General features: G+C 38.7%; 2 protein-coding genes across 6 annotated transcripts in view; both read right to left on the reverse strand.

Annotated features, from left to right (window-relative positions):
- Nucleotides 1-38: 38 nt before the first annotated feature.
- GATAD1 (GATA zinc finger domain containing 1) lies at nucleotides 39-3610 on the reverse strand. The gene is made up of 5 exons (XM_042802117.1): nucleotides 3330-3610; nucleotides 3061-3186; nucleotides 2473-2532; nucleotides 903-1086; nucleotides 39-333 (listed from the first exon to the last, which is right to left on the reverse strand). The coding sequence occupies exons 1-5, from the start codon at nucleotides 3513-3515 to the stop codon at nucleotides 143-145; spliced, it is 747 nt and encodes a 248-aa protein (XP_042658051.1). The 5' UTR covers nucleotides 3516-3610; the 3' UTR covers nucleotides 39-142.
- Nucleotides 3611-11841: 8231 nt separating this feature from the next.
- The window catches only part of ANKIB1 (ankyrin repeat and IBR domain containing 1), a 101990-nt gene continuing 87770 nt past the window's right edge, over nucleotides 11842-26061 (reverse strand). For 3 of the 5 annotated variants that reach the window (XM_032991562.2, XM_032991564.2, XM_032991563.2), the window contains 9 exons: nucleotides 23227-23361; nucleotides 22590-22676; nucleotides 22430-22496; nucleotides 21880-22025; nucleotides 21025-21203; nucleotides 20450-20501; nucleotides 17144-17255; nucleotides 15409-15542; nucleotides 11842-15060 (listed from right to left, as the gene is read on the reverse strand). In XM_032991562.2, the coding sequence (XP_032847453.1) occupies nucleotides 14308-15060; nucleotides 15409-15542; nucleotides 17144-17255; nucleotides 20450-20501; nucleotides 21025-21203; nucleotides 21880-22025; nucleotides 22430-22496; nucleotides 22590-22676; nucleotides 23227-23361 (1665 nt within the window). In that variant the 3' untranslated portion in view covers nucleotides 11842-14307. The remainder of the gene's footprint in view (nucleotides 15061-15408; nucleotides 15543-17143; nucleotides 17256-20449; nucleotides 20502-21024; nucleotides 21204-21879; nucleotides 22026-22429; nucleotides 22497-22589; nucleotides 22677-23226; nucleotides 23362-26061) is intronic. The other 2 variants (XM_042801637.1, XM_042801638.1) reach the window with 2 other exon arrangements.

Consider the following 26061-nt stretch of genomic DNA (forward strand, 5'->3'; position numbering starts at 1 on the left):
ATCTGATATAATTTAAAATAAATAAATACCATAATCCATAAAGTAAAACGAACATTTTATAATTTTTTAAGCTTCTTGTATGTGGTTCACAGACCTGAGAATACACCCAAAATAACTCGTCTAAAATATTCCTTTAAAAAAATCATAAATTATTGGTAACAGTTTCTTTAATGGAGATTGCAGGAGTAGGTCCCACATGAGTCCATATATAGCCCTTCTCTGGTCTTGTAGGAACTGTAGGGAAGGGAGATGATCGAGATTTGAAATATTCTGAAGGTGCATGACAAACAAATTCTAAATATTCCATTTTTCTTGGGAGATCTTCTTCTGGTCCTAAGGAAAAAAATAAATAATCTTCAAAGACAAGATTTATGTAATAAATGTATAAATGCAACAACAGTCAACATCCCTTAGAGAATGTGCCTTTTCAATCAATGACTTTCCTGGCAAAGTAGTCTCAAATACTGGGCAAGAAACCTCTACCTTTATTTTTGCTGGGCTGATCATTTTATTTTTTTCCCTCCATTATCTGAAGCATTCAGTTACTTGAGTGAAGTACTTTAGCCAATATATTTTAAACAGATACTATTGGTGGCCTATCAATCTAAGTTTTCTGAATTATTAATACTTTTATAGTCAGTGGCAGAACACTCTCTATGCCAGTGCTTACACACTATGTATTTTAAGTACTGAAGAGGAAGATCAGTAGTGCTAATCATATGATATACAGAAGATAAATAAAAGAGGTTATTGAAGTAAACCATGTTTATAGGATTAGGGTTGAAAATGTGGAAACTGCGTAAATGATCTTGACAAGCTAAAAAGTTCATTAAAAAAAATACAACTCTGCGTTAGTCTAGGCACACATAAGTAGTCGTATAAAACAAAGGCTCAGAGATTACCTATGATATAGGAAGCTGGGTCAAAACAGTCTTTGGGGCTGGCTTGTGTAGGAATGAGCCAGGTTAGCGCAGCACTCTTTTCACAGTATTGGTCCTGAATAAACCCACGGATCTGAGCGTAGTATGTTTTTCCATCCTGCTCATCAACCACTGAAACAACATCTCCAATTTGATAGTATACACCCTAGAAGACATACAAATGGTAATTAAATCAAGCAATCTGATTTTAGTAGCTTCACTCTGTGATTCCGATTCAAATCTTAAGTATCAGTATCTTTAACTACCTCAAACTACCCCAATCTTTAAAGACAGCCTTAATTCAGCCACATGCAAAAGAAGGGTGGCATAAAACAGAGAGCAGGGAAAGCAGCTTTCTGTGTATGAAGAAGTTGACTCATCTGAATGCAAAGGAGTCCTAAAGCACAGATACACCTCCTGCCACCTTCCATGGTGCTCTGTAATGTGTGAGGCTGCACAACAAAGGCAACTCATGTCATGTTGTAACAGCATCGCAGAGCACGACACAGTGCTTGCACTATCAAGAACAGAGTTTGCAAAGAATCATCCAGGAGGATTTTATTTTTAAAAAAGATAGAAAGAAAATAAAAAACCCAATCCCCTTCTCAACAACACAGCAAAGTATTAAAATAGAAACATTTTGCCTAAAGAGATGAGGTTAAATAAAACTTTTGACATAATTCTTAGGAATTTCTGGAGAAAAAAAAAAAAAAACAACAAACCAAAACATGGAAGAAAAGAAGAAAAGACATCAATGCTCTTCCAAACTTATCAACAGCAAACAGAGATTCATCTGGGATGTGAGACATGAAGCATCAGGTCTCTAGAGAACATATGGAAACTCAGTCTTCTACTTCTCCTCTGGCTATGCAGTCTCTCAGTGGCCATCCTGACCTTTTCTTTGGGGGAAAAGGCATTTCAAATGGTTTGTTTGTACTATTAGGGAACAACAACAAATTTCAGAACTTCAAAACACTAGCACGTTGGCATGCTGGTAAAAATGCTCTCAAGCATGCATGCGAGAAGGTTTGCTTCTGCTTTCACTGCAAGCCAACAGATCCTGTTCCCAGGGTGTTCGAGACTGCTTACACCCGGCTCTGAAGTGGGAGCCAGTTTAGATGTTAAGGCAGTGCAAGATATCCCCTTTACAGTGCAAGATATCCCCTTTACAGGCAATATTCCCTGTGCCTAAGGTAGGAAACATCAATTTCAGTAATCAGCTATAGTCACTTTTGCTAGACCTCTATACAGTAGAAGTTAAAAGTTTAAAAAACTCGCCTACAAAAATTACCAAGGAAACTGGATACATCTTTTTCTTGGAAGAAAAAAAAAAAAAAAAAAAAGGGACAATGATAACTCTGTAAACTACTGTGGTAAACTACCTTGCAAGACTTAATGGCAATAACGTAAGGTTGAGCAAAATCCTACACAACTGCCAGGCCAGGAAGAACGGTTTCTGTGAATACATCTCTAGTGCTTTTATTGTCTGTGGTAATTTTTCAGATCAGAAATAGAAACAAGCTTTTCGGGAACAGGCTTGCATAAACTGTACCTTATAAAAGATTGATTCTGCTGTAATTATAGTGGACACAGACTCAGGAGCCTTGATGGGCTAAGAAAAGAACACAGAAATGAAAAATCAAAAGTGTTAAAACAAACCAGCCATGGAATACAATCCCAGGGTTTTTTTTCCCTTTAGACAACATGTTGACACATTAACTTCTTAGAAAATTAGTAAAGACAAGAAATCGGGTGCAAACATTCCAAACGTTTGTACTTCGAAACGGAAAGCAACTGAGTTCACACTTTCATTGTGAGGATTCTACGCGGAGCAGGGAGTACAGAATCCACACGGCCCGTTTCTGTTTACACGAAACTGCTTCCCTGACGAAGGGCTGCCCGCTGTGCAGACCGCCAAATCGCGGGGGCAGGAGCGTCCACAGGACCGAGGAATCAGCCGGCTCTGGCCGCGATTGCAACCCCTTCCCACCCAGGTTTCGGGCAGGTTTTGCGCCGGGAGCCGCAGAGCTCCGCGCCGGGCCGGGTGCCCGCCCCGGGGAGGCGTTTCTGCAGGGGACGAGCCAGGGCGCCGGGCCCGCCACTTCCCATCCCAGCCGCAAAAACCCCCGCACCACCTTACGTTTTTTAACTTAAAGATGTGCCTCCTCCCCTTGCCCTTCGTGGAAACCTTCTTCTCCGCGGCGGGCGCCGACTTGTACTTGGTGTTCCTCAGCCGCGCGGACCGCCGGTGGATCTCCTGCTTGCTCTGGGGGCGGGAGAAATCACCGAATAAACACACGGGGAAACACGGCGCTGCCCCGGGCGCGGGGGTACGGCCTGCCCGTCCCCGCTCTCCCCGCCGAGACCCGGCCCGGGCGTGGCGCGGAGCTCGGCCCCGGCGGGGCTCACCTGCTTCCCGCCGCCGCCGTTGCTGTGCTGGGCGGCGGCCGAAGTGGTGGCGAAGGCGGCGGGCCCGGGCGGCGCGGAGCGGGCCGTGCAGTTGTTACACAGGATCTCGCCCTGGCCGCCCTTCTTCCACATGGAGGAGGACGTGCTGCGGCACACGCTGCAGGTGGGCTTCAGCCCCAGCGGCATCCTGCGGCCGGCGGCGGGGCCCGCGGCCCCCTGGCAGCGACGCGGGGTGCGGGGAGGGGGGGGGGAAGCGCCGCGCCGGCCCCGGCCCCGGCGCCGGCCCCTTCCCGCCGGCGGCGGATGTCGCTGCGGCGGGGCGGGAGGAGCGGGGCGGCCGGCTCTGCCCTCAGCTGCCTGCGGGGCCGCCCGCCGCCGGGGGGCGGCCGCGGCCCGCCGCGCCTCGCCTCGCCTCGCCGGGGCACAGCCCCACGCCGGGCCCGGCCCTGCCGTGGGAGGCTTTAACGGAGTTCCGTGGGTCCGTGTTCCGGCCACGCAAAGCCTGTGTCAGAAGTGGCGGTCAGCGAGCGTTGGCTCGCGGAGCCCAAAAGAGAAAGGGTTGCTGTCCCAAGCAGGGCACATCTCTTGCCTCGCAAAAAGTGTGACAGGGAGCGCAGTGTCCCTTCAGTCCCGGCGAGAGCGAGAGGCAGCCAAGGGGGGCAGGTGCGGTGGGTTAGGCAAAGCACAGGGGCTGCCGCCGGCACCTGCTCCAGTCCTCGTTGGCAGGGGGATGCTGGACTCCGTAGGCCAAAGACGCGCAGCTCTCATCCTTCCTGCTCGCTAGAAAATCGGAGGACAAGAGAGGAACTTAAACAGTCGATCTGGTTCAGGAGAATTGCGGATCTTACCCTCAGTGTACACCAGCTTTGGTCATCATTAAGCCAATTGCCCCTCTTGCATGGACCCGCAGTCACGTATCAAATAATTTAAAAGGCTAGGGAGTGAAAGCATGGCTTTACGAAGCTTTGCCAGCTAAATGGGGGAACCATGGATCTAACAGCGGTTCCTCACCCTGATGCTGCTTACATGGTCTCAAGCCATCCCGTATAGATGTTTCTCTAGTCTGATGCCTGCCTGCTTGATACCTGTGAACTCAGATTATTAGAAAAATTATATTTGTGGAATAGAATTATTAAGATCAATTTAAGATGTTTTAACCTTTAACCATTGTGCTGCAGAACAAAGACTGATCTTTTGAGGAACAGTTAGAATAACTGTAGGATGAGGAACTCATAAATAATTTTACTTGAGATGGTTTGGCCTTGCAGTAGCAGGTGCAAAGGAACATAAAGATAAGGAAGCTGCAAATTAGCAACACACCCAGACCAGGCCAGCCTTGGAGGACAAGATATACGTGACCACAGGAGTGAGTTTGTGCAGAAGTAAGGGTCAGCTGGTGGACACAGTGAAGAAGACTACGCGCCTTCATCTAAAGAACCCTGACGACCACCTGAAGGCTCCAACAGACATGTGCAAGAGACATTAACATACGCTAATGAGTTCCCAGAAAAGTTATGAATATGATAAAAATGGAATGAGTATGTATGATTAAGGTAGTATAAATGCTTGTTGATTTCCTTTTCAGACACACACATTAGGAGGAGCTATCCCCTTTGTGTCCGGCACCATAATAAAGAACGCCTGCTTTCTAAAACTCCAAAATTGAGTCTTAGAAAGTGAATTAATTACCACTTTCCGGTAACACGCTCACGCATGAGGATTTGCAGCCTCTTAGTTTCCATATTCAGCCTTCATTTCTTAGGTTTCCTTTAAACCTCCTTTGGTGCAAAGTAAGTTGATGTCCTTTAGTCGTCTTCTCAGTGGACAAAAAGAACCAATCTTCCTTAATAACTTTTTTTACATAGAGGAAAACGATCCTGCTAAAATCAAATTATTATTTTATGTGAAATAGAGGCTATTTCATTCAATGGCATTATGCTAATAATTGCATAATTATTAGACATAATTTGCAGGGATCTGTTTACAGATGCTCTGCTCATGCAGCTGCAGTGTGCAGCGGCTGGAGGGCTTGCCTGGGTTGGTTCTGACTCATGGGCAGCTATGCTTAACCTCTTGCACTCCTCTCTTTCACACCAGCTTTGACTTTCTTGTCTCAGGCGCCAAATTTATTTCCTTGTTTTGATTTAAATCCTGTTTTACCTTCATCTTTCAAACTGTTCATAGTTCTTGGGTTGTTATTTTTTCCCTCTGCTTCTTTAATCCATCCCTCTGTAGTTTTATATGAATATCTTGCAAGTCAGTGATGTCATAGAGAGCTTTAAACTCTTCCCAACTACTTTCCTTGCAGCTTCGGCCTGCTTTCCTTCCCAGCTGCCCTCAGAAGTCCTCCACTGCTGGGGCCCCCTCAGCGCTGTCATGTTGGTATAGCATCACTGGTCTGCATAGAAATGGGGTAGAAATGAGTGATGGTGTCCATTTCTGCCCAGGTTAGGTACCTATTACTTTGCAAAGGTTTTTATTCTATGAATTTGATAAGGTACAGTGTTAAAGGATAACAAGTATATTTGAAAATAGTTGGGGTTTTTAAACTCCAGTTTTACTGCAGCCTTTTTAATATCTTCCCCACTCCCAGCATTTTCTTTTTTGTTCTTTCCAAAACAATGCTGCAGAGTCTTTTCCTCTTCTGACACACATGTAGGATGCATCTGTTTTACATGTACCTGTATATTCTAATTAAATATGCTAGTGTATATTGCTCTTATAACTTAATCACTGTGGTTTTTTCTTTTGTTTTTAAATAATAACTTGAATTTAAAAAACTCTGAAGCTTTATGAAACCTAATTTGAAGTGATAATTTAGGCTAATTCAGTGGGTTTTAGCTGACCATATTTATGTAATGTTGGCAGAAAAGAGTTTTAATTCAGTATTTCTTGACAAGTCATAGTGGTGGCTTCATTAATGGCTGTCATTTCAATGGAACCTTGGTAAATGACACCTTGAGATTACAGTGCACTTCGTATGATTATTCTGTTGGCCTTGTGAAAGGCCATTAGTTACCATGATGGAGAGGCAGGGATTGCTGTCAGTGCTGTTTGGCCACTCCCTCCCTAGCCTGAAGGGCAATGGAAAGAGCAGAGGTCAGGATATTTTGTCAAAAACTGAAAACAGCATGTCTTTTGTTTTAGTTTTGCCCAATGAAATGAGCATGGGTTAACTTTCTTTGTTACTTGATACTTAACTCTTTATGGAGGCAATAGCTGAAATACTCTCATTTGAGAGTTGCTGAATACCCAGTAGTTACAGGTAGCAGGGGATGGGGGCTCAGGACTTCTTAAAAGTACTCCTCTCTAGGTTCCTCTCTAGAGGATCCCATGTTTGACAATGTTGATCCTAAATTCTGAGCATCCTCTACAGTGTCCTGATTCTCCTTAACAGAACTGCACTCTCTTTGAAGCTGAAGTGGTTTGAAAGGCAACTGTTAAACTGTGGCCTGATTGGAATTGGAAATGACTAATTTAGCTGAGGGATTTTGCACCGTGTAAGCTCAGCTAAAGCTAGGGAGTAAATCTATTTTCTTCCAATTAATGCATATTTCCACTTCATTTTATTTTTGCCTCAATAAAACAAAGGGGCACACTTGGCTAAGATCTTTGGAGTCATCAAAACACATCCCTGCTCCGAGGGACTTCAGTGGATTTAACTGCATTGCTTCCTCTTAGCTTCCTACTGCTGTCTGGTAGTCTGCTAGCTCACGTCTGAAGAATCCTTTCTTCTGATTTCTTGTGCGTCACTGTTCCACAGTCAGCTGCAGAGCTTCTCCAGAAATATTTGTGCTGTAAGTACCTGTAATTTGGTATGCATCTGACTGGCAGGTGCGCTTTGCACTTCCACATGGGCCTGTACTAAGGTTCTGTACTTACTAGGTCTCTTGTGAGATAAGCAGGTTTTAGTTATTTCCCATAGCTAAAAATGATGCTATTCTTGAAACGTATTGCACAATTACTACTTGCATAAGTAGCACACATCTATCTTTGCAACTTCTGGGTCTTAATTACTCATTTAAGTGTGTGGTAGAGCCAAGAACTAACCCCAGATTTTGTGAGGTATTTGGTTTTTGGCCTCATGAGACATGGCTAGTTGGAGCAATGGCAGAGATAACACACGAGCACAAGTACTTTGTTTTTCTAAAGCATGTTAAAGCTGCCTCTTGAACTACTTTATTTGTACTCTCAAATGCTTCTGTGATAAAAGAACAGCAAAAATATTCCTTTTAACAAAAGTTAGTATTCCTGCACTTGTCATGTTTTGTCAGTTCAGGCTCTCAGGACTTATTTTTGTAAAAGCTGAAAATTTTCCACTATTGTATCTTCTTGCAAATGGGGATCCTGTAGTACAGGCTTTCTGCTTAACAGGTTATCTTTACAGGTTACTGTTTCTGCTCTGTTCGAGACAGTTCTTGAGGATCCTGGAGCAGTTTTGATGTAAGTCTTTGACCAGGATTTGAATTAGTGGTTCCAACTAAACTGCATGCCATTAAAAATACTTCGGGCTTGGTTTTTAGCCTTTACAATGCTGATGCAATGATGTGGTCCTTGGGTGCAACCTCACTTGTGACTTTGGGATTCTCTCTTTTTGCACCAGTGACAAAAGTAGGTATTACTGTTAACTGTGACTACAGAAGTTCATTTTCTGTATATATGTGGAGTTTTTTTTTGTTAAAGAATGCTTTCCTGTCTCCATTATAAGCCAGTATGAGAGCTACAAGTCAACACTGATTCCTGAAGGCACAACATGCACATTCCCACTGTACATGTAAATTAACTTGTTAATCACATAGACTTTCTCTTGAATTAATTAGTAAAAATATATAAAGGAGATCTGCCAGTTGTATAAGAGTTCATACTAAATGCAAACCAACCTCACTTATTTACCATTGTCAGTTTACTACTGTTACTGTTTTACACTTAAGATTTCAAAAACATGACTGGAGTTTGTCCTTTTCAGTCAGCTGCACTTAACAGGCAAATTGGGATTGTCATAGCAGTATTTTTTCAGTGAACTTCTCCTCTGGGGTAGGCAGCTCCCCACCCCCCTGCTTCTGATGCAGCCTCCGCTGTATTTTTTTTAAAGCAGTGCTCAAGTCCTTCCGTGGCTGTAGTTCTGTATATCGCACGGGGAGTCCCTGTTTCTGACTAACTGTATAGTTAGAGCGTTTCCAGACTCCTGAAGGGTGGCAGGCTCATGGTATAATTTTGTTACCTTTTAACTCTTCATACAGTAGTCAACGGACCTGCTGTAGCAAGCAATAAACTGAGCCCGAGTTTCATTTGTTATCTCTAGTGGGACTTTTCTATAGTACCTGAAATGTTTTTGATTCTGATCTTAGCACCTGTGGCCTTTGGCATTCTTTGTGCCATCCTACAATGGCAAGCACGAGTACCTGATACAACTGTGAGAATACCTAATTTTCCACGAAGCTTTGCAGCACATCACTCTCTATTTGTTGGATTCTGCAACCAGTTCAAACTTGACTAGGATATTTTTCCATGGTTTAGTCTGGGAACTTTTCCTGCAGTCCCCATTTTATTCTTTGTCTAGCTCTGTTAGTGAACTTTAAGCTTTCTCCACATTGTTATTACAATGGAATGTAGAACTGCACTCATCCTTATTTGAATTCACTGAAATTTCTGCAAAGATGAGGTGGGACTGCTGCGCTGTGTTGATACAGCAGAAGCCCTGTACTCAAGCAAAACTTAGAAGGGCTGGCAAGCCTGAAAATAGCAGTGTAATAGGGAATGATAAAAGGACACATTTTCTTTAAATAAGAGATTGCTATTACATTTCAGTGTAGATTTCCAATGTAAGCCTACAGAGCAGAATAAAATAATTTATGAAAAATGTTTTGTCCTTTGTTTTTTTAACAGTAGCTATAAATAGGTTATGCCTTGTTGGAACAGTGGTCGAGTATTTTGGTAGGCTATTCAAAGTACATCTCTGGTGTTATCTCACCCAATTATCTAATTTAAACCTCCAACACTATTTCAGAGAATAGCTATATAGTAGCAAAAAGTGCAAAAATGCATCAAGATTATCTGTGTATCAAGGGGAAGTTACTTCATCTAAATATCTTGCATATCTCCTTGTATAATGAATGAATACACCATAAAGGTCTATATCCTAATGTTTCTTTCTGTGCCATGTATATTGTGCTCACTTTGTACAAATAAGAAAGTATGACATCAAAGAGTCTACCAATTTCTTCTGCTTTCCAGGACAGAATTAATCTAAAATAATGGAGTACGAGATTGGATGGCTAAATTATAGCTAAGGAGAATTTGGACCGCTGTGATCAATAGCACTGTCTGCATATGCTCCAAAAAACAGAACTGGAATTTTAAGTGGTCCCTGTTGCTGAATTATACATAAAGACATCATGGTCAGAAGGAGGGCCTGAAACTCCAGATGCCTGAACAGAAAATAAAGACCACCAATTAATTTTTATTTTTTTTTTTTTTTGTAATAAATTGCACAATGTAAAGTTGTCTGCTATAACGTGTATAAATTCTAGTATTCTTTGTAATCACATTAGTGAATCTTGGCTGGCGAATTAATCCAACATTGCTGTTTGTTTGCATCCCTAAATGTGATGATGTTGGCTACATGGACTTCCATGCTAGAAAATGTGGACAGCAAGACTGACTGTAGCATTTGCAGGGTAGAAATGCTAGTGTCTGAGTAAGACCTTTTTTTCGGATAGATTATTATAAATAAAATTGATCTGATAGAGCAGAAGATGCAGTGGCTAAAATACAACTGATGAATAATTTGCATAGTTGTGTTCACTGTTGCTCACAGAAAAACACCTGAGTTCATAAACTGATAAATATTCCTTAAAACTATTTACATAAATGTAAATCATTCTTATGCAGTTAACAATTATGTAAAAACCCCAAGATAAAATCCCCCATCTTTTTTCCAGTATCTTGTGGTGGATAAGACACTTATGATTGGACAAAAATATCACTATAATCTGCATCCTTAAGATTACATATTTGCAGTAATGAACATCTATCTGGATATATTAAATATTTTCTTGCTTATGTTCCATTTATTTGGATATTCATGCAAATGAACTAGAAAGAAAAATATGCAAAACACCTTCTCAAGTTTGTGTTTCAATGCAGAAAGGATTTCTGTAAAGATCAAGACCTGCATAATTTTAAAATAACACCATCTCATTGAGAATTAGTTTTAACATTTTATTGGTGAGATGTAACCTTAAGTAGCTATGAAGAGTTGAGGAAAAAGGGGCTTTGCTGTTAAGTTAGGAAATCATTTTTCTCTACTCCATTATTCTTAGTAATTTTTTATGAACTACTTAAATTGTTTTATGTTACATATTTGGACAATAGTATAAATTCTGTACTTGCCTATTTCTGAAGTGGAACGAAAGCCTATCATTGCAGAAAGTCAAGCCTTCATTCCTTTGCCCTCATAGAAAGACTGACAGCAAACACAGCTTTATGCAGTATTTACAGGAGATCCATCTCCTCCCTTTGATGCACATCTTGTGCTCTACTCTTCAGTTAGAATGACAAGATGGTAAAAATGACACTCAGTTTTGCATCATCACTGGCTTCTCTATAAGTTTCCATATCTGGTTGATCTACAGAAGAGTAATAAGGACAATAATCAGTACATTGTCTAATTCTGAGCAGACCATCTAGCCAACTTTTAGTTAAGAAACTTGGCTTCCATTCTTACCAGCCCCTGTGAGTATTACAGTGGGATGCCTCGTGTGTGCTGGGAGAGGGGAAGAGAAGAAGGTAATAGTGAAATTGGCCTTGATAAACAGATCTCTGTGGGGGTGTCTGATTTTCAAGCACGCTGTGATTTTAAACACCTCAGAAAGTATGTTTTCAATTTGTCTATCTATGAGTATGTTCTAGCTGCCACAAACCCCAAAATCTCTCTTATGATACAATCTTAGTAAAACTCAGTATGTGCTAATCACAGCATATGCAGTGGCACCACAGCAGCAGGTGATGGAAAGTGCCTTACAGTGACTAATCCAACTTTGTCCATTAGATTTTAGCAGCTCTTCAGCATGCTTGCTGGAGGAAGCTAATTAAATTATTGTAACAATGAACAGAACAGTTTAGTGCCTGTTAATGTAACAGCTGCAGTCTGGAATTTCCTGGTAGCAACGGAGGCTGGATATTAAGAGGCACTTAAGTAACATTAATTAACAGGATCTCCCTCAAAAATTAGTCCCCCACTCTTTTTAGCATCACTATTTGACAGAGCATTAGTCTTTATAAAAAACAAGAGCACAATATGGCTGTAGCAATTATAACAAAATTGTCTATTTTGGCTTTTGTTTTCAAAGCTCAATGGATGTAGGTACCTTATATTTACAAGTCAAAACATCCAATTTACTATCTGGTCCCCAGCTAATCTGGCACGGGACTGAACATATCCTAAAAATGTCTGTTATCGGTCCTAAGAATCTGCTACAGTAAGTCTAATATGTAATGAGACAGAAAGGAATTAGTTTAAGTAATAAATGTTTAATCAAAGAATTTTACATATTATTAACAGCATTCATTTGGCCAAACATCTACATGGTTGTAGTATCCTACTTGTATATAAAGTGGGAATGTATCAAGTATAGACTATGAAAGTGCAAATAACAATTCAAGGTTAGAGTAATTTTTTTACATTATAAAATTAACAGGTTTACAAAATAGTCTTGCCAAACTTTATTTTTGAATTGTAAAGTCAATGACTATGGTGTTAAAATAAGTACCAAGAAAATACAAATTTAATAGGCTAATTTCATGCTCATAAGAGTAACACAGAAACAATGGATATACTGCACAACCTAACCAAATTACAAAAAAACAGAACCCACAAACTGCACTATCTTCACAGAGAGCACTCTTACATATCTTACTGTAACTTTGCAAGACACCTCAATGCAATACACAATCTTTTTGTGAGAATCTTTCTATTCAGAAATTACAATTCAAGGAAGCTATGTGAGTTAAACAACTTTCAGACCAATTAATGAGGACAGTTCATGAAGAACTGTTATAATTGAAGGATTTTATGCCATAGAACAATTCAAAATAGGCATTTTTCAAAGATATCCAAAGGTTCATGATTATGTCAGGACTAGGGTGGCTAGAGGAAAAGTTGGAAAATTATTTGAGACTCTTCTATTCCATTCTCTCTCTAAAGATGCTTGCAAAATGAACAAGGTTTTTATGGGGTAAGGGTAAAATATTCTTATTTCATTTTTTACTAATATGAACCTTGTGACTGCAAGGTTCAAAAGCTGGATTTGCATGAGTTAGTTACCAAAACACTCACTTGAACTCACAGTAATCAATACATAAACTTTGCTATCATGACACTTGCCTATACACACTCAGTAGTAATAAACTTTTATATCGTATCAACAAATCTCTGGTAACAGTTAAGCAAAACTTAAAATGGAGTGCATGTAATTTGCTTGTGTTATGACAAGTTTTGATTATATGTAATTAAAACAGCCATTTGAACAACTTACTCTAGTTGTGATTACATACTGTACCATTGTATCTCACTAACTGTAGATTGATGCTTTTAGGCAAATCTAAAACCAGTATTTTTTTTTTCACGGTACAACAACTAGGGAAAGGTTTTTTTGTATTTTTTCTTTTTTTTTGTGTTTTTTAATTTTTCTTTTTTTTTACACTAAACAGTAATCACACAGCAAATGAATATTGTGCAATTGAACAAATACCTAGCAGTGTTTTGTTTATGCAAAAACACTGACTGAACATTTAGTTATTTACTGTAAAGGCAAGGCCATGGGTGGTTTTATGGAGGTCTTTGCAATTAATAGCATAGTTACTCCAGAACAGACACTGAATTTGAATTACTTGTTTAACTGTGGCAACTATTCAGTTGGGTTAGACAAAGGCACCGTAACATTTTGAGCAGAATGTGTTATCTGAACTTTAATTGTGGGACTGGCTAATATATGAAAATTCTGTATTCCTACATTTTTATAAAATGTTACCATTAAAAGTAATTGCACTATTAGTGCATAGAATGCTTTGTAGAATTATGAAAACAAAGAACTATGATTGCACTTCCATTAAAGTGTCTCTTAAAATACAGCACAGCTGTTGCTAACTTACTGTATTTTAATATTTAAAATAACTGTTTAACAGCAGCATTAGGTTTTATTAACTTAAGATACAGGCTACATTTAATTAAATGCAGTCACCATGGCAACACATGCCAGTTAAATTTAGAGAAGCAATGCTACCCAGTGGTTTCTTTCACTGCTAAGAATTGTGGGATTAGTTTGACAGAGTAACACTGCACTGTTTCGTTAGGCTACCACCAGCTAACTGTTCACAGTTTGGCACATTTGGACTGTAAATAGACATGAAAAAATCTTTGATTTTAATGGGAAAGAATATCCCCTAAAACTTGTTCCTGGAGCAGTACTAAAGAGAAGCATTAAATACCTCCGTTCACACTGCTAACGAAAATGAAAAATGAGTAAGGAAAAGTTACGGAAAACAAAAACAAAATGCAAATGAATTGCTGAATGTTATTTTGGTGAAAGAATGAGTTCTAAAAAATGGAATAAACTATTTCTTAGGAAAACCAACCAAAATAATCAGTGTAAGCCTTTAATCCGTACTTTCAAGTTAAGGATCATCAACCTAAGGCTAAACAGATGCTGCATTGTATTAGGAATGTGGAATACAACCTACTTATTCCTTTTTCTTGAGAGCAAAAAGGCAAGTACTACCTAATTAAATGCAAAGGATATTCCTTGAAAGGTTCACATTATTATAAAGAACTACAATTCAAGAGAACTCCTAAATATCTGTTGTTACGTCAGTGGTTACAACTGAGCTGTAATTATGTGGCTCAAAGCCTCCATAACGCTTACTCCACATACTGTACCATCTGTCACTGCCATTCATTTACTCCAGATTTAGTTTTCATTCATACCAGATGCACGTGTTCAATCCATTCACTTGAGGTTTGAGGAGACTGACTTGAAGTATCTCCTGAAGCATCCAGGGTGCTTGTTACCTCCCTGTTACTATCACCACTTTGTGATACCGTTTCACCTGGAATAATGTTTTCTTCAGAAGTGCTTTCCTCTGTTTGGGTTCCTCTGCCTTCATTTTTGAGTGCATCCTCAAATAGTGCATGCTCTTCCTGAGGCTCCAGCCCTGTGTCTGTAAGATTTGGTTGCCCAGCTGACCCATCTTCAGTACTGGGTTGCCGTGAATCCTCATCTGTTTCTGTACTTGTTGAGGGGATCAGAGCAATACTCTGTGGGTTCATGTCATGAAACCAGGCCATAATATTTCCAAGTAGATTTTCACTGGTATTGGGATCTTGACTGCTGGAATCGGCATCACTAGATGTTGAGTATAATCCACTTCTTGTATCGCTGCAAGTGTGTGAATGAAGACGATCAGCTGAAAAGGGATCATTGCCTGCACCTAGTCTCATCAGACTGTCACCAAGTTCTAACAGCTCAGAGCTGCTCAAAGCGCCTCTTGGATTTTCTATACTTATGGGAGCAGAGTCCAATCTTGTAGGCAAGGAGGTACCTATTGCTCCTAAAGATGCCTCATTATTTAGAAAGTCTCTAGTTTCTTCATCTATAGCCAAGCCAGATTCTTGTAATGATAACTGAATAGCTAGCAGGATGTTTGGGTCATCTTCGTCCAAAGAACTCAGAGCCTGTGGAAATACATAAGGTTGCTTTCAGAATAAAACTTCCATCTTGTTACGTATTTTACATTAAAAGTAATTTGGGCTCAAATCTGAAATTCATTCATTATTCCTACATGTCATTGATGAGAATCAATTTTTACTGACACAGTTGACAACAGAATTTAAAACGTGACTATTGATACAGCAGTGATTGCTTAGCAATTCTTACTGGTGTGAACGTATAATTTGTTGTCTTAGATGCTCCCTTTTTCATTGAAGAATTAAGAAAATTTGTAGAGAAACAAAATGGCACAGAAAAGCAGAGCAGAGGAGGGCAAGCAAAGCAGAGAATGGAGAAGAGATTAAGGGAGATACCTGAAGAGAATCCTGGTTTTCAGAGCGACTGACAGGGGTATAGTCATGAAGCGAAGAGCTGTGCAGAATACCCATAGAAGCTGAACTCACCATGGAGGTGCCATGTCTTCTACTACTGCCACCTTCCTGAGTGTCTGTTTGGGCAATTGAAACAAAAATGGTTGAAGAACCAGTGAGAAAGCCCTTTCCACTGTTATTTACTGACAGAATCTCTTCCTTCCTTTTTGATTCCAGCTGTGTAATTTTACTCCTTTATTGACTCTGAACTAAATAATCCAAAACACTCCTTCCACAGCGGCAAAATCACCAGTCCCACTGTTTTAGACATGATTTCCTTGTTCATTTGTGCCTTTCTGATATCAGTGCCCTTCTCTTTGAAAGGATGCCATCAGGAGCATGAGCCTGTTGGCAGGAGGGGCTAAGTGCTTCTAATGCACGTACATGATTTATGGAAAATGCTGAAAAATACTGCACATGGACACTACAGGATGCATTTACAGGTGGATTACAACCAAAGTTTGCCTATTTCTCTTTTCTTTCAAAGACAACAACTCAGCCGTAATGTTAACATTACATTAATTTTTACCCTTTGCAGCACAATGAAGAGTAGAGTTGTTAGTGTATACCTCAGCGATCACTGATGTTGCTCTTTTCTTAAAAAGACCCCAAAAAATATAAGTAAAATGATGTTTCCAGAAAAAAATGCTCTGTAATAAAAATAAATGTAACTCTTTTGACTTTGGAAAATGCAATTTTCCACTCCAAAACTCAAAATGAAATTAGGTGAAACAAACTAATTCTGTCTTACATGCTTTAACAGTATGCGCTGGTCATCACTACAATATTTATATGTTCAAAGTCTGGTCCTCAAACTAACAAGATGGTTTTGCATTTTATTTGTAACAGGGAAGGACCAAAGCTCACCAAAATTCTTTTTACTGTTTCTAAAATAAAGAATGCATTTCTTTATTTCTCCTCAGTAAAGGACTTCTTCTTTTGTTTTTAAGGACAAGCTACGTATAGGACTGAAGTTCATGAGACACAGCGATGAGAATTTGTGCAGCACAGCTTAGAGACTGAACACACAACTGGCGGCTCTGAAGAAACAGCGTCACAGTATGATCTGGATTCAAGCTATTTTTGTACCTTTGCTAAAGCTCCCGGCAGAATGGAGACAGCCCAGACAGCTAAGTTACAGTGACCTTACGGGACTGTGCTACCAGCTGTAGCACTGCTTAGAAGAGCAGCATGCTGGAAGTTGTAGCCCATGCCAACTTGTTTCCTGGCTGTCTTTGCCAATACAGGAGTTTCTCAGCAGCATTTTGGAATACAACCTTATGACTACCTTCCAGCAGGCCCTTAGCAGGGGAACCCTCTTCTACACTCTTTACGCACAACTGGTCCTTTTAACTTGCACGAAAGAGCTGGTATATGAAGTAAGTGCCTTCAAAATGTCTTCAGAAAAGGAAGCCTGCTCTACATAGCTGAGGAGTTGTCAGGGGGAAGATCAACGCGTTTCTCTTTAAAAACAGAAGCAGCCACAATGAATTCAGTAGCACTTCTAAGATCACATCCAAAAATGCAAAAATAAGAATTTATGTTTGTATCCTGGACCATGCAGCAATGTATCTGAAGCTTCTTTAAAGTGTATTCACAGGAGAACAAACACTGTGGTCACTACTAGCAATTTCTGAAGTAGGAAGAGAAAAAAAAACAGACCCAGGCAGGAACATACCTAATGTACTCTCACTGGGGTCATCAGGATCTGGAGTATTACTCAGCAGACTGTGCATGTCTCCACGCCGACGCTGTCTGTGCCTCCTCCGATACTGAAATTCAGCATATTCCTGCATAAACCAAAGGTTACAAAATACAGGGCAGCATGCAGTAATATTTTTCTGATGTAACGAGCACCACATTTTTATAAAAAATGTGTGATTTTATATGTTTATTATAAAATCACCTGTTTTCAGAAAAATAAATTGCAAGTTATATCATGCAATGCTTAACATAAATAATAATAAAAAAAATTCCAAGGTAATCCTAAATCTATAAAATAATGAATTAGCAAAGAAAAATACTTGGATGTATAACCGACATTTTAATACTTGCAATCTCCCTTTTTAAAGAATTCCAAGTACACATCTGTTTTTAAAAAGCTTTGATGCCAAACTTTACATACACATACATCAACACACTTTTTAATAAATATATAGGTAGTGATTTTAGATCATAAAAACAATTAATCTGAATTAGACCAATGTATTATCTCAGAGAACCTGTTGCCAGCAATGGCCAGTAGAAAATAACCTTTGGAAGACTACAGAAAGCTAGCAGACATACACCAGGACTTGTTATACTTTTCCCAGCTGCCAGAACACTATGGCTCAGGATCTTAAGCCACAGCTGATGAACGCTTCTACTGAACAGATTTTTATTTCACTAGTTACACATCTCCTTTATTTTTGCCTAAATTGAGCTACTAATGAGCCATACCATACAGATTTGAACTCCTGCAGCCTGTAACTTCTCACGTTGTGTGTATTTACTGAAGAGAGCTTATATAACATTTATGGAAAAGACTCCCTTTTGGCCGCATCAAGCTAACATCCCAAGGGTTAATTATCCTAATACTTGGGAATGAATGTTTTGACTTCCACACCTTTTCTAATATTAAGAGACTAATGTTATGCTTGAAGGCAAATTTCCAGATATGTTTTCTGGTTAGTACAGCTGACACTGAATCTGACTCTGTAGGTAAGATCTCTTGTAAGATCTCTTGTTTATCTCAGTTACTCATTTACATAAGTCAATAAAAATATACACATAGGTATTAGCTCTTCTCTTTGGAAAAGAATATCGGTATTTTCTTCCCTAAACCCCAGGTTGGGAAATCTGTAATCTGAAGGCTTCACTTGGCCAAATTACTTTGGAAAGATTACCATTAGCTTTCCTTTCGTACAGTAACTCTTCATCCTAGAATATCTCTAACATCTACAATTTAAATCCAGAAGTGTCACTTCTCTTACACAATGACCTCATTAATTCTGATGGCATTATAATGGTATGTTGTCTTTCCATTAAATGTTTCAGATCAAGTTCTTATGCATAATGATATATGCAAGCCAAAAAAGAATAGTCACAAAATGATCATTGTGGGCAGATTTTTATCTATGTAAGGTCCGTGAAAATTGTAAGAACATAAAATTAGCTGTACTGAATCAGACAAAAGTTCCATTTAGTCCAATATTCTTTCTTCAACAGTGGTTAGTAGTAGATGCTTGTTAACCTATGGAACAACATAAAACCCAGGGCAAACATGAACTGATTCTTCTCTAAAATATTCTTCCAGCTCAGGGAGCTCAGGGGTATCCTAAATGGAAGGTGGCACCCCAAACATCAGAAAATAAAATCTTTGTTTGAAACAATATAACTGATTTTAAAAATATCTAATTATATAAATAGGTTAAGGAATAATGAGAAGTGATCACTGAACACTAAGATTTATTAGTTATATCATAACTTATCTCTTATCTGTTTGCAATAAAATAATTGATTTTACCAACAGCCATTTAAGTTTTGGCTGCTTTTTAACCTTTAGAAAGTTATCTTGATTACATACTACTGATAAAAATGTATTTCTGATTACTTGGATCAATTTTACACATGTGAACAAAAAGAGTTTTAATTTTATTGGGTAGGAACATCATGGTTTCACACAATGGTCTACAACAAGCAGTGTTCCTTGCTAAAACCAGTAAGATTCTGTTTTCTGTAAGAATCTGGTATACACAGACACTCTACTACTTCTCAGTAAAAGTACAGCTCTATGTCAAAAATTCTGTAGCAAAATTCACTAAAATAAACAAAGATGACCATTATTAATTCTACAAAATTCCTTTAGCTTAGGTGGTTGCAAGTATCCTCCATAGCTATGTAGCAAACTTTCATCATACAGTGCCACATTTAGGCAAAATACAAAAACTCATAAGCAATCATATAAGCACGACTGCAATGGCACCTACTGCTGAACAGCTTATCAAAATATTTCTTATCAGCTTTTTCTCATAACCAGTTCCACTGATGATACAGTAACATCACGATGAGTTTTACATTATCAAATGTAGAATTATTTAGAAAGAAAGGACTAGAGGAACTAGACAGGAGAAACAAGTTGATCTTTCATAGAGAAGCAAGCTATTTTCTCACCAGCGTGATGCTCACCAACAGCAATAGCAAAGGAAATATATAGAAAAAGTACATGGAGTTTTCCAGGATGCTTTAAAAGGACTAGCTAGAAAGAAAACAGCACCAAGGAAATGTTGAAATGAAGTTTCCTTCCTAACTAAATACTTTAATGTTCTCAAAATATTAAATAAAAATTAAGATGATAAAGGAAAGCTTTATAGGAAGCTTCTAATATTTTAGTGCAGTCTTGAAAATCATTTACTCTTTCCCATATATAGATAATGGAATATTCACTTTAAAAATTATAATTTTCATTCTTGGTGAAGTAGCAGAAGTTCATCTGAGTATGCAATTTCCATCCTGCTTGAATACATAAAAAGAAACATTTAAAACAGTTAACAATATTTAGGTGTACGCCTGTATGTTTTTGTTGGATTGTTACAGAAGGATGGAAATTTCTTAAGACTTTTTGTCAAATTCTGAAGAACTGATGTTGCCTTCAAAGGTAATTTACACAATTTCTTATCTTTATGACTTGAAGGTTCGCCAGCACATACACACCAGTTTACAGTTAGTTTTAAAACTGGTTATGTACTTGGAAAATGATGAATACATCATAGCTAGTCTAATGCCACCTTAAATATCTACAGCCATGTTAGAGGCATTGTTTAGAGTCTTTGCACAATTAGCTATGCATATATTTCCTTCTATTGTGAAATAAATAAAATGATAAGCTTAAACCAACTTGAAATGCATTGAATCAAAAGAAGAAGCTCTTCATGCAGACTGCAATCATACCTGCGTTTCTAGAATATGCAGAACTAAGTTAAAAAAAGAAAAAGAAATAGTTTACCTCAGGGGATGCAAATCCTAAATATTCCCAATCCCATGTTCCACCAGCAAAGCTATAAAATGAAGAGATAAAGTTTAGAAGTAGAACAAAGTACGAGCAACCTCCAGAGCTTCAAAACCTAAAACTAGTGCAATTGTAGCTCTCTAAACTTAAGAAGTCTTCTGCTTTAATTCTGACCTTAAAATTCATTTAGAAAGCCATACAACTAAATTGTTAACTATTCCAGAACTGCTTGATATTTTTAGCACATACTTAAAGATTTTTGGAGTGTACGAGGTATTTAGTGACCATCTTAAAAGAAAAAAGTGAAATGGAAGTCACGGCATCTAATAATTAATATAACACAAATGGGTAAGCAATTTAGGTTGCAACACACAGAGCAGTGATTCTCACACACATTTTTCCTCAGTAGGAAGCTGTAATTCCACAAGCATCAAATGTCCAAGAAAATGTCACTATCTGGTGATTTACAACCACCACGTTTATCAGCACTGTCAAAAAATGACAGTGGATTCACCCACTCTGGCAGCTATCGGTGAACTTTTTTGACTTACATGGTATTTTGTTTGGATTACCTGCGCCTGGGTGCTTCTGGTGAATCTGCAGGAGCAACACCGCGCGCCACCGAGGCCAGGAACTCTTGCCGTTTCTGCTGCACAAGACAAGCCGCACGGATGATTTTATGGCGAGGAGTCCGAAGGTAAGGCCTGTTCACTTTCTGCGCAAGGTCTTCAGTGACCATTTCTAGATCCGTCTGCAATAATAAATACAGAATAAAATAATTTTACAGTACAATGAAGATTGGGCAGAGCCCTACACCTTAAACACTGAGCTGAATGATATCCATTTTCCTGAAAATTCCATTTGAAATACCAAAATACCCCAAAACGTCTGCCCTTCTAGCCTACCCTTTTGCCAGCCTACATGCTGTGCTCCAGCTTGGAACAGGGTTTCCCTGCACTCACGCATATTGAACATCTCCGGGGGCCCTAAAGGAACGGAAAGGAGGCAGCAGCACCTGCTGCTGATGCTGCTGCCACCCAGGTACTCCCCCAGTTTTGTCCCCACTCACTTGTCAGAGACATTAGTAGGGAAAGACAGGAAAGAAGAGCTAGAGAAGGAAATGAAGACTGAAGGTAAAATATTATCTTCAGAAAAGCAGGTTAACAGTAAGCAATTTTCTTTTTTTCTCCTTCCACGTGTACTTATCCCTTGCATTCTACAGCAAAGTGTTGCTTTTCATTCATTCTAAATTTGAACTAAAAGCTACCGTGTCACAGACTAATAAAACTGCGTTAATTTTCCGAGTTGGCTACAAATTCAAAACAGATGTATCAGTTTTATACTACAAAAAACTGGAAAAATACACTGATAATGAATACTACAAAAAAAGACTAACATTAGAAAAGCAAAATATATGCATGTATTACCTGCATAAGTTCAAATATTTCTTTCTTTGTGCTTTTAGGCTCCAAAAAGAATCCATATGGATAAGAACACTTAAGAATGCGGCGAGTTTTTAGAAGCTCTTGTACTGCATCTTCAATGAATGTGGTATCAGGACAGCCTCCCTCAGCTGTAAGGTGTAACAAGTATTGTGAAAATATTTTCCTGCTGAGGTCAGCATTTCTTTTACGTGAATTTTCCTCCAAAATAATAAAATCTATATGCATGTCAGTTAAATATTTTGCAAGTAAACAGCAGCAAGTTCTCAATGACAACACAGTGTTCTTACTAAAAGAAGTAAGCACAGAATATTAGCTTCTCCCATACTAATGCTATTTTCTCCTTGAGCCTTTGGAAAAGGTAAGATTTACTGTACATTTAGCTTTCATCCACTGCATATGAATTCTAGTACTGGGGTGATCACATCACAGAGCAGCCTGATGTGAGCTCTATCAGAAAAAAAAAAAAGGGTTTAGCCATAACAGATTTGCTTCTATTTAGAATAAAATTCACTAGATTACAGCAAATACTTACTTCCACTGAGAGCTCTACTCAACTGCTCCATCTTCTCTTTGGCTGTTTTTAGAAGGCGTTGTTCTAACTAGAAAAAGAAAATAAATAAAATACAATAAGAGAATTATTTTTGTATTAATAAAATAGAAACAAAAATCAGTAAAAATGGCTTGACCCATACCTGGTAGCTAAGTTCATGGTTCTTAAATCTTGTGTAATAGTGCATAAACCTATCAAGCTCTTGAAATCTTCTGTGCTTCTTTTCAGCCTGGAAAATAATGAGGAAACCAAAGAAACCATGATAAATTTGATGATTTAATTTAGCAATTGCCATTAGATATAATTACATAACCAACCGTTTCTATTACCACTATTCATGAAGTATTGTACACAGTGCTGATGAGTGCCATGTAAGTAAAGAGACAAATGTAATTTTTGACATTCACAAATGTTCAAATACTGTAACCACAGCTGATACACTGTGTGTGCATGCTATTTAAGCAGATTTTCCAAATGCCAAAATTAAGGCATGTCTTCCACAGTGCACAGCAGTTAATTACAGTACCAGCATGCCCATTTTGCAAAAGGAAACCATAGCACAGAGAAGTAAAATGACTTGAGTAAAGTCAACCACTAGTTGTTACCAAAGCCAAAAGCAGAACCAGATCTTATGTTTCTATCCACAAATAAGCAGTGTTTTCTTTCTGTCTCTTTGATATACTTAAGGTTGTATTTTTCCATTTAGAACTTGAGTTGGGAAGAATTTTGAAAATTGCAGCCTTACTTCTATTTTTCAAACACACACAGTCATTTGTTACCTCTACTGTCATCTCCTTGGACTGTTCCTCTACATGCTGAATAACCTCATAGCGAGTGCATCTGTAATAACCTCCAGTGGAAGAGCTGTGTTTCTTCCATTCTTCTAAGCATATCCAGCAAAAGTCATATTTGCACTTTGGGGAAAAAAAGGGATAAAAAAAAGAAGCTGATACATTGTAGATTTACAGTTATGCATCATTATTCCTCCATGAACAAGTGAATTAACATTATTCTGAGTGTGGTTATGGCCAAAAGAGTTTCTGAGGAGACTCCTTCCTATTTTACTTACTACAGAAGATCTGGGTCACCAAACCATGTCAATCATACATAATTTTTGTTCCTTGGATCACAAGATTGTGTTGGATCTACAAGTTAAGTTTTTAAGTGGATGATAAATACAGCTGATCAAGCCTGTTTTTTTGTTTTTGTTTTAAAAAAAGACAGTCCCATTTTTTAAGTGACACAGAAACTGTTCATGAGAAAGGGTGATTTTTTTCCTAATATCAATTAAAAAATGTGATCACTGGTATTTTTGTCATGTGGTATTCCTGATGTAAAATATTAATAACAACTACTAAAGCAAGAGAGAAGAAACCAGAACATAAACTTCGAAGAGTGATTACTTCAAGATAAGCCTTTTCTGCATCGACTGAGCAGAGAGCTTTCAAAATAGGTGTCACCTTACAAGGAGATCTGACTTACCCAGTCTTCTCTGTATCAGAGAAGATCAAACTGTATTAAATATTCTCAGCTCAGCACTGAGTTCTCAGCTAGTTTATTTCAAAATAATTGGAAGCTATTTATAGATGGATAGGCAAAAGACTTTATGACTTGGTGAATCCTGTTTATTTTATCTGTTTTACAGATGAGCAAACCAAAATCCTGAAAAAACGAAGCAAAAATTTACATTAATTAATATGAAGCTGTTAATATTATTACTGGGCTTTGATAAATGAAGTCGCATTTTTTCTCTCTTTGATAAGCTTAACCTTTCTAGGATTACCTAGTGCATAGCATATGTGTTTATCAGCAGATGTTTTATACAATCAATTAGATACATTACAGGAAGAAATCAAATCTAACTCTTGCACTGTACTTTTGCTAATTTTGTCTCACCAGTGGTGCTGATTTTCTTCTAAAAGGCAATGCAAACTAGGGTGCTTCTTCTTGTTATTGTGCTGCACCTTCTTTGTTCTTTAACATTTTTTGAAGCTGCTTGCTTATACAAAATGGTAAGATGAGTGCTGAGAATGAAGTATGAGAAAAATCAAGTATAAAAGTGTTAAGTGTGTATCACTGTATCATTTGCCTATCATTCAAAACCACTCCTATTAATTGTAAGAAACAAATAATTAGATCATGTTCAAAAAACGGTATGAAACAATGTTTCACAAGCAACAGAAGTAATAAAAATCTATGTGCAAATGCTTCTACTATAACAATCTCATCTCTCCCAAATTATCTCCCTCCATGATCACTCCAGCATATATATCTTGTAATCTCTCACATCTTCAAAACCTCCTCAAAAGCCCAAGATTGACCCAGTGTTCCCAAATCATCCTCCAATACCTCAGCCTCATCATCTGTGAAACCACATCATCTGTTGCTACACGTCTCCCAAACCCCTGAGCTCTGTTTTATGTGCCTTTATGATCACCTAGCCATGCAGCAGCACTGCCTAGGCTTAACAAATCACATCTGCTGCCTGGCCACCGTCTAAGTCAAGCAGAAGAGGTAACTGCTGTGAAGGTATTTCAGCCTTTCTCTTGGTAGCAGTACAAATCAAGTCTCTGCACGACACAGCTATCAAGTTGAATGAAACTTGTGGTAACTTAATATCCGTGAAACCCCTCCTGTTCCTTCATATCTTGCTCAAAGTACCCAGAAGGTTAAACACCTACTACAGGTAGGGGAGTGAGAGAGTAAGAGTGCTTAAAGCTTTGCCTCCTTAGAAACTGAGTTTATAAAACAGTAATATGCTCGCTTCAGTACAGAAAAAGGATTTTATGAGTAAAGAATATCCTCCCCTACACCAAGGTACATGCTAGCTGCTAAGAGGCACTCGTAGCTCATCACACAGTAGGCTTGAGCAGACCTTACTGCAGCAAAGGCAGAAGCTCTGTCACAGACCTGTACTGCAGTGGAGGAAGAGAGAAGCGAGGTGACCACTGTACTTTGTGCCTGAGCTCTGCAATGAGCTTGAGGATACCCTTCCTTCACTTTCTCTCTAGGCTGAGGGGAGGCAGCTTCTGTTTGCAGAGATTTCTCCACCACAAAAGGAAACTGACTGTTTTAAGGACACTTTAAGCTGTTTACAAGGTACAGCATCAAAGGAGAAAAGAGAACCGTGGTTGTCAACCGGTGCCTCAGAATGGTAGTGAATTAAATTATCTACATTCAACAGTGTTTAATGGCGAAAGTCATCTCTGGTCTGAATCCATACTTTTGTTCAACTGAGATGAGCTCAGTGGCAAAAGCTGTAGTAAACATACCTTTTACAGTTTTTAGCACTATGGAATTTATGGGCTCTTTTAAAAATCCTTTAAGAAAAAAAAAAAAAAAAACACCAAAAAAGCGCAAACGGCATAAACCAAAGTGGGGGAGAATTTGTTCTCTCCTGCCACAGACAAAAGCAAAGAAATTACACCAAAAAAAGGCCCAACCTGCAATTCATTTCACAGAAAGAGAAAGAATACGTGATGATAATATGAAGAAAATGGGATCTGCATAGCAATGGAGAGAGACTAACACATTTCCAGAAAAATAAAGAGAATTACTTTCTAAAGCTCTTAGCTTTTTATTGGAGGTCAGCTATGTAAAGTGTGTGCTACTTT

The sequence above is a fragment of the Tyto alba genome, unplaced genomic scaffold (assembly GCF_018691265.1).
Source record: "Tyto alba isolate M040663 unplaced genomic scaffold, T.alba_DEE_v4.0 Super-Scaffold_38, whole genome shotgun sequence".
Taxonomy (NCBI): Eukaryota; Metazoa; Chordata; class Aves; order Strigiformes; family Tytonidae; genus Tyto; species Tyto alba.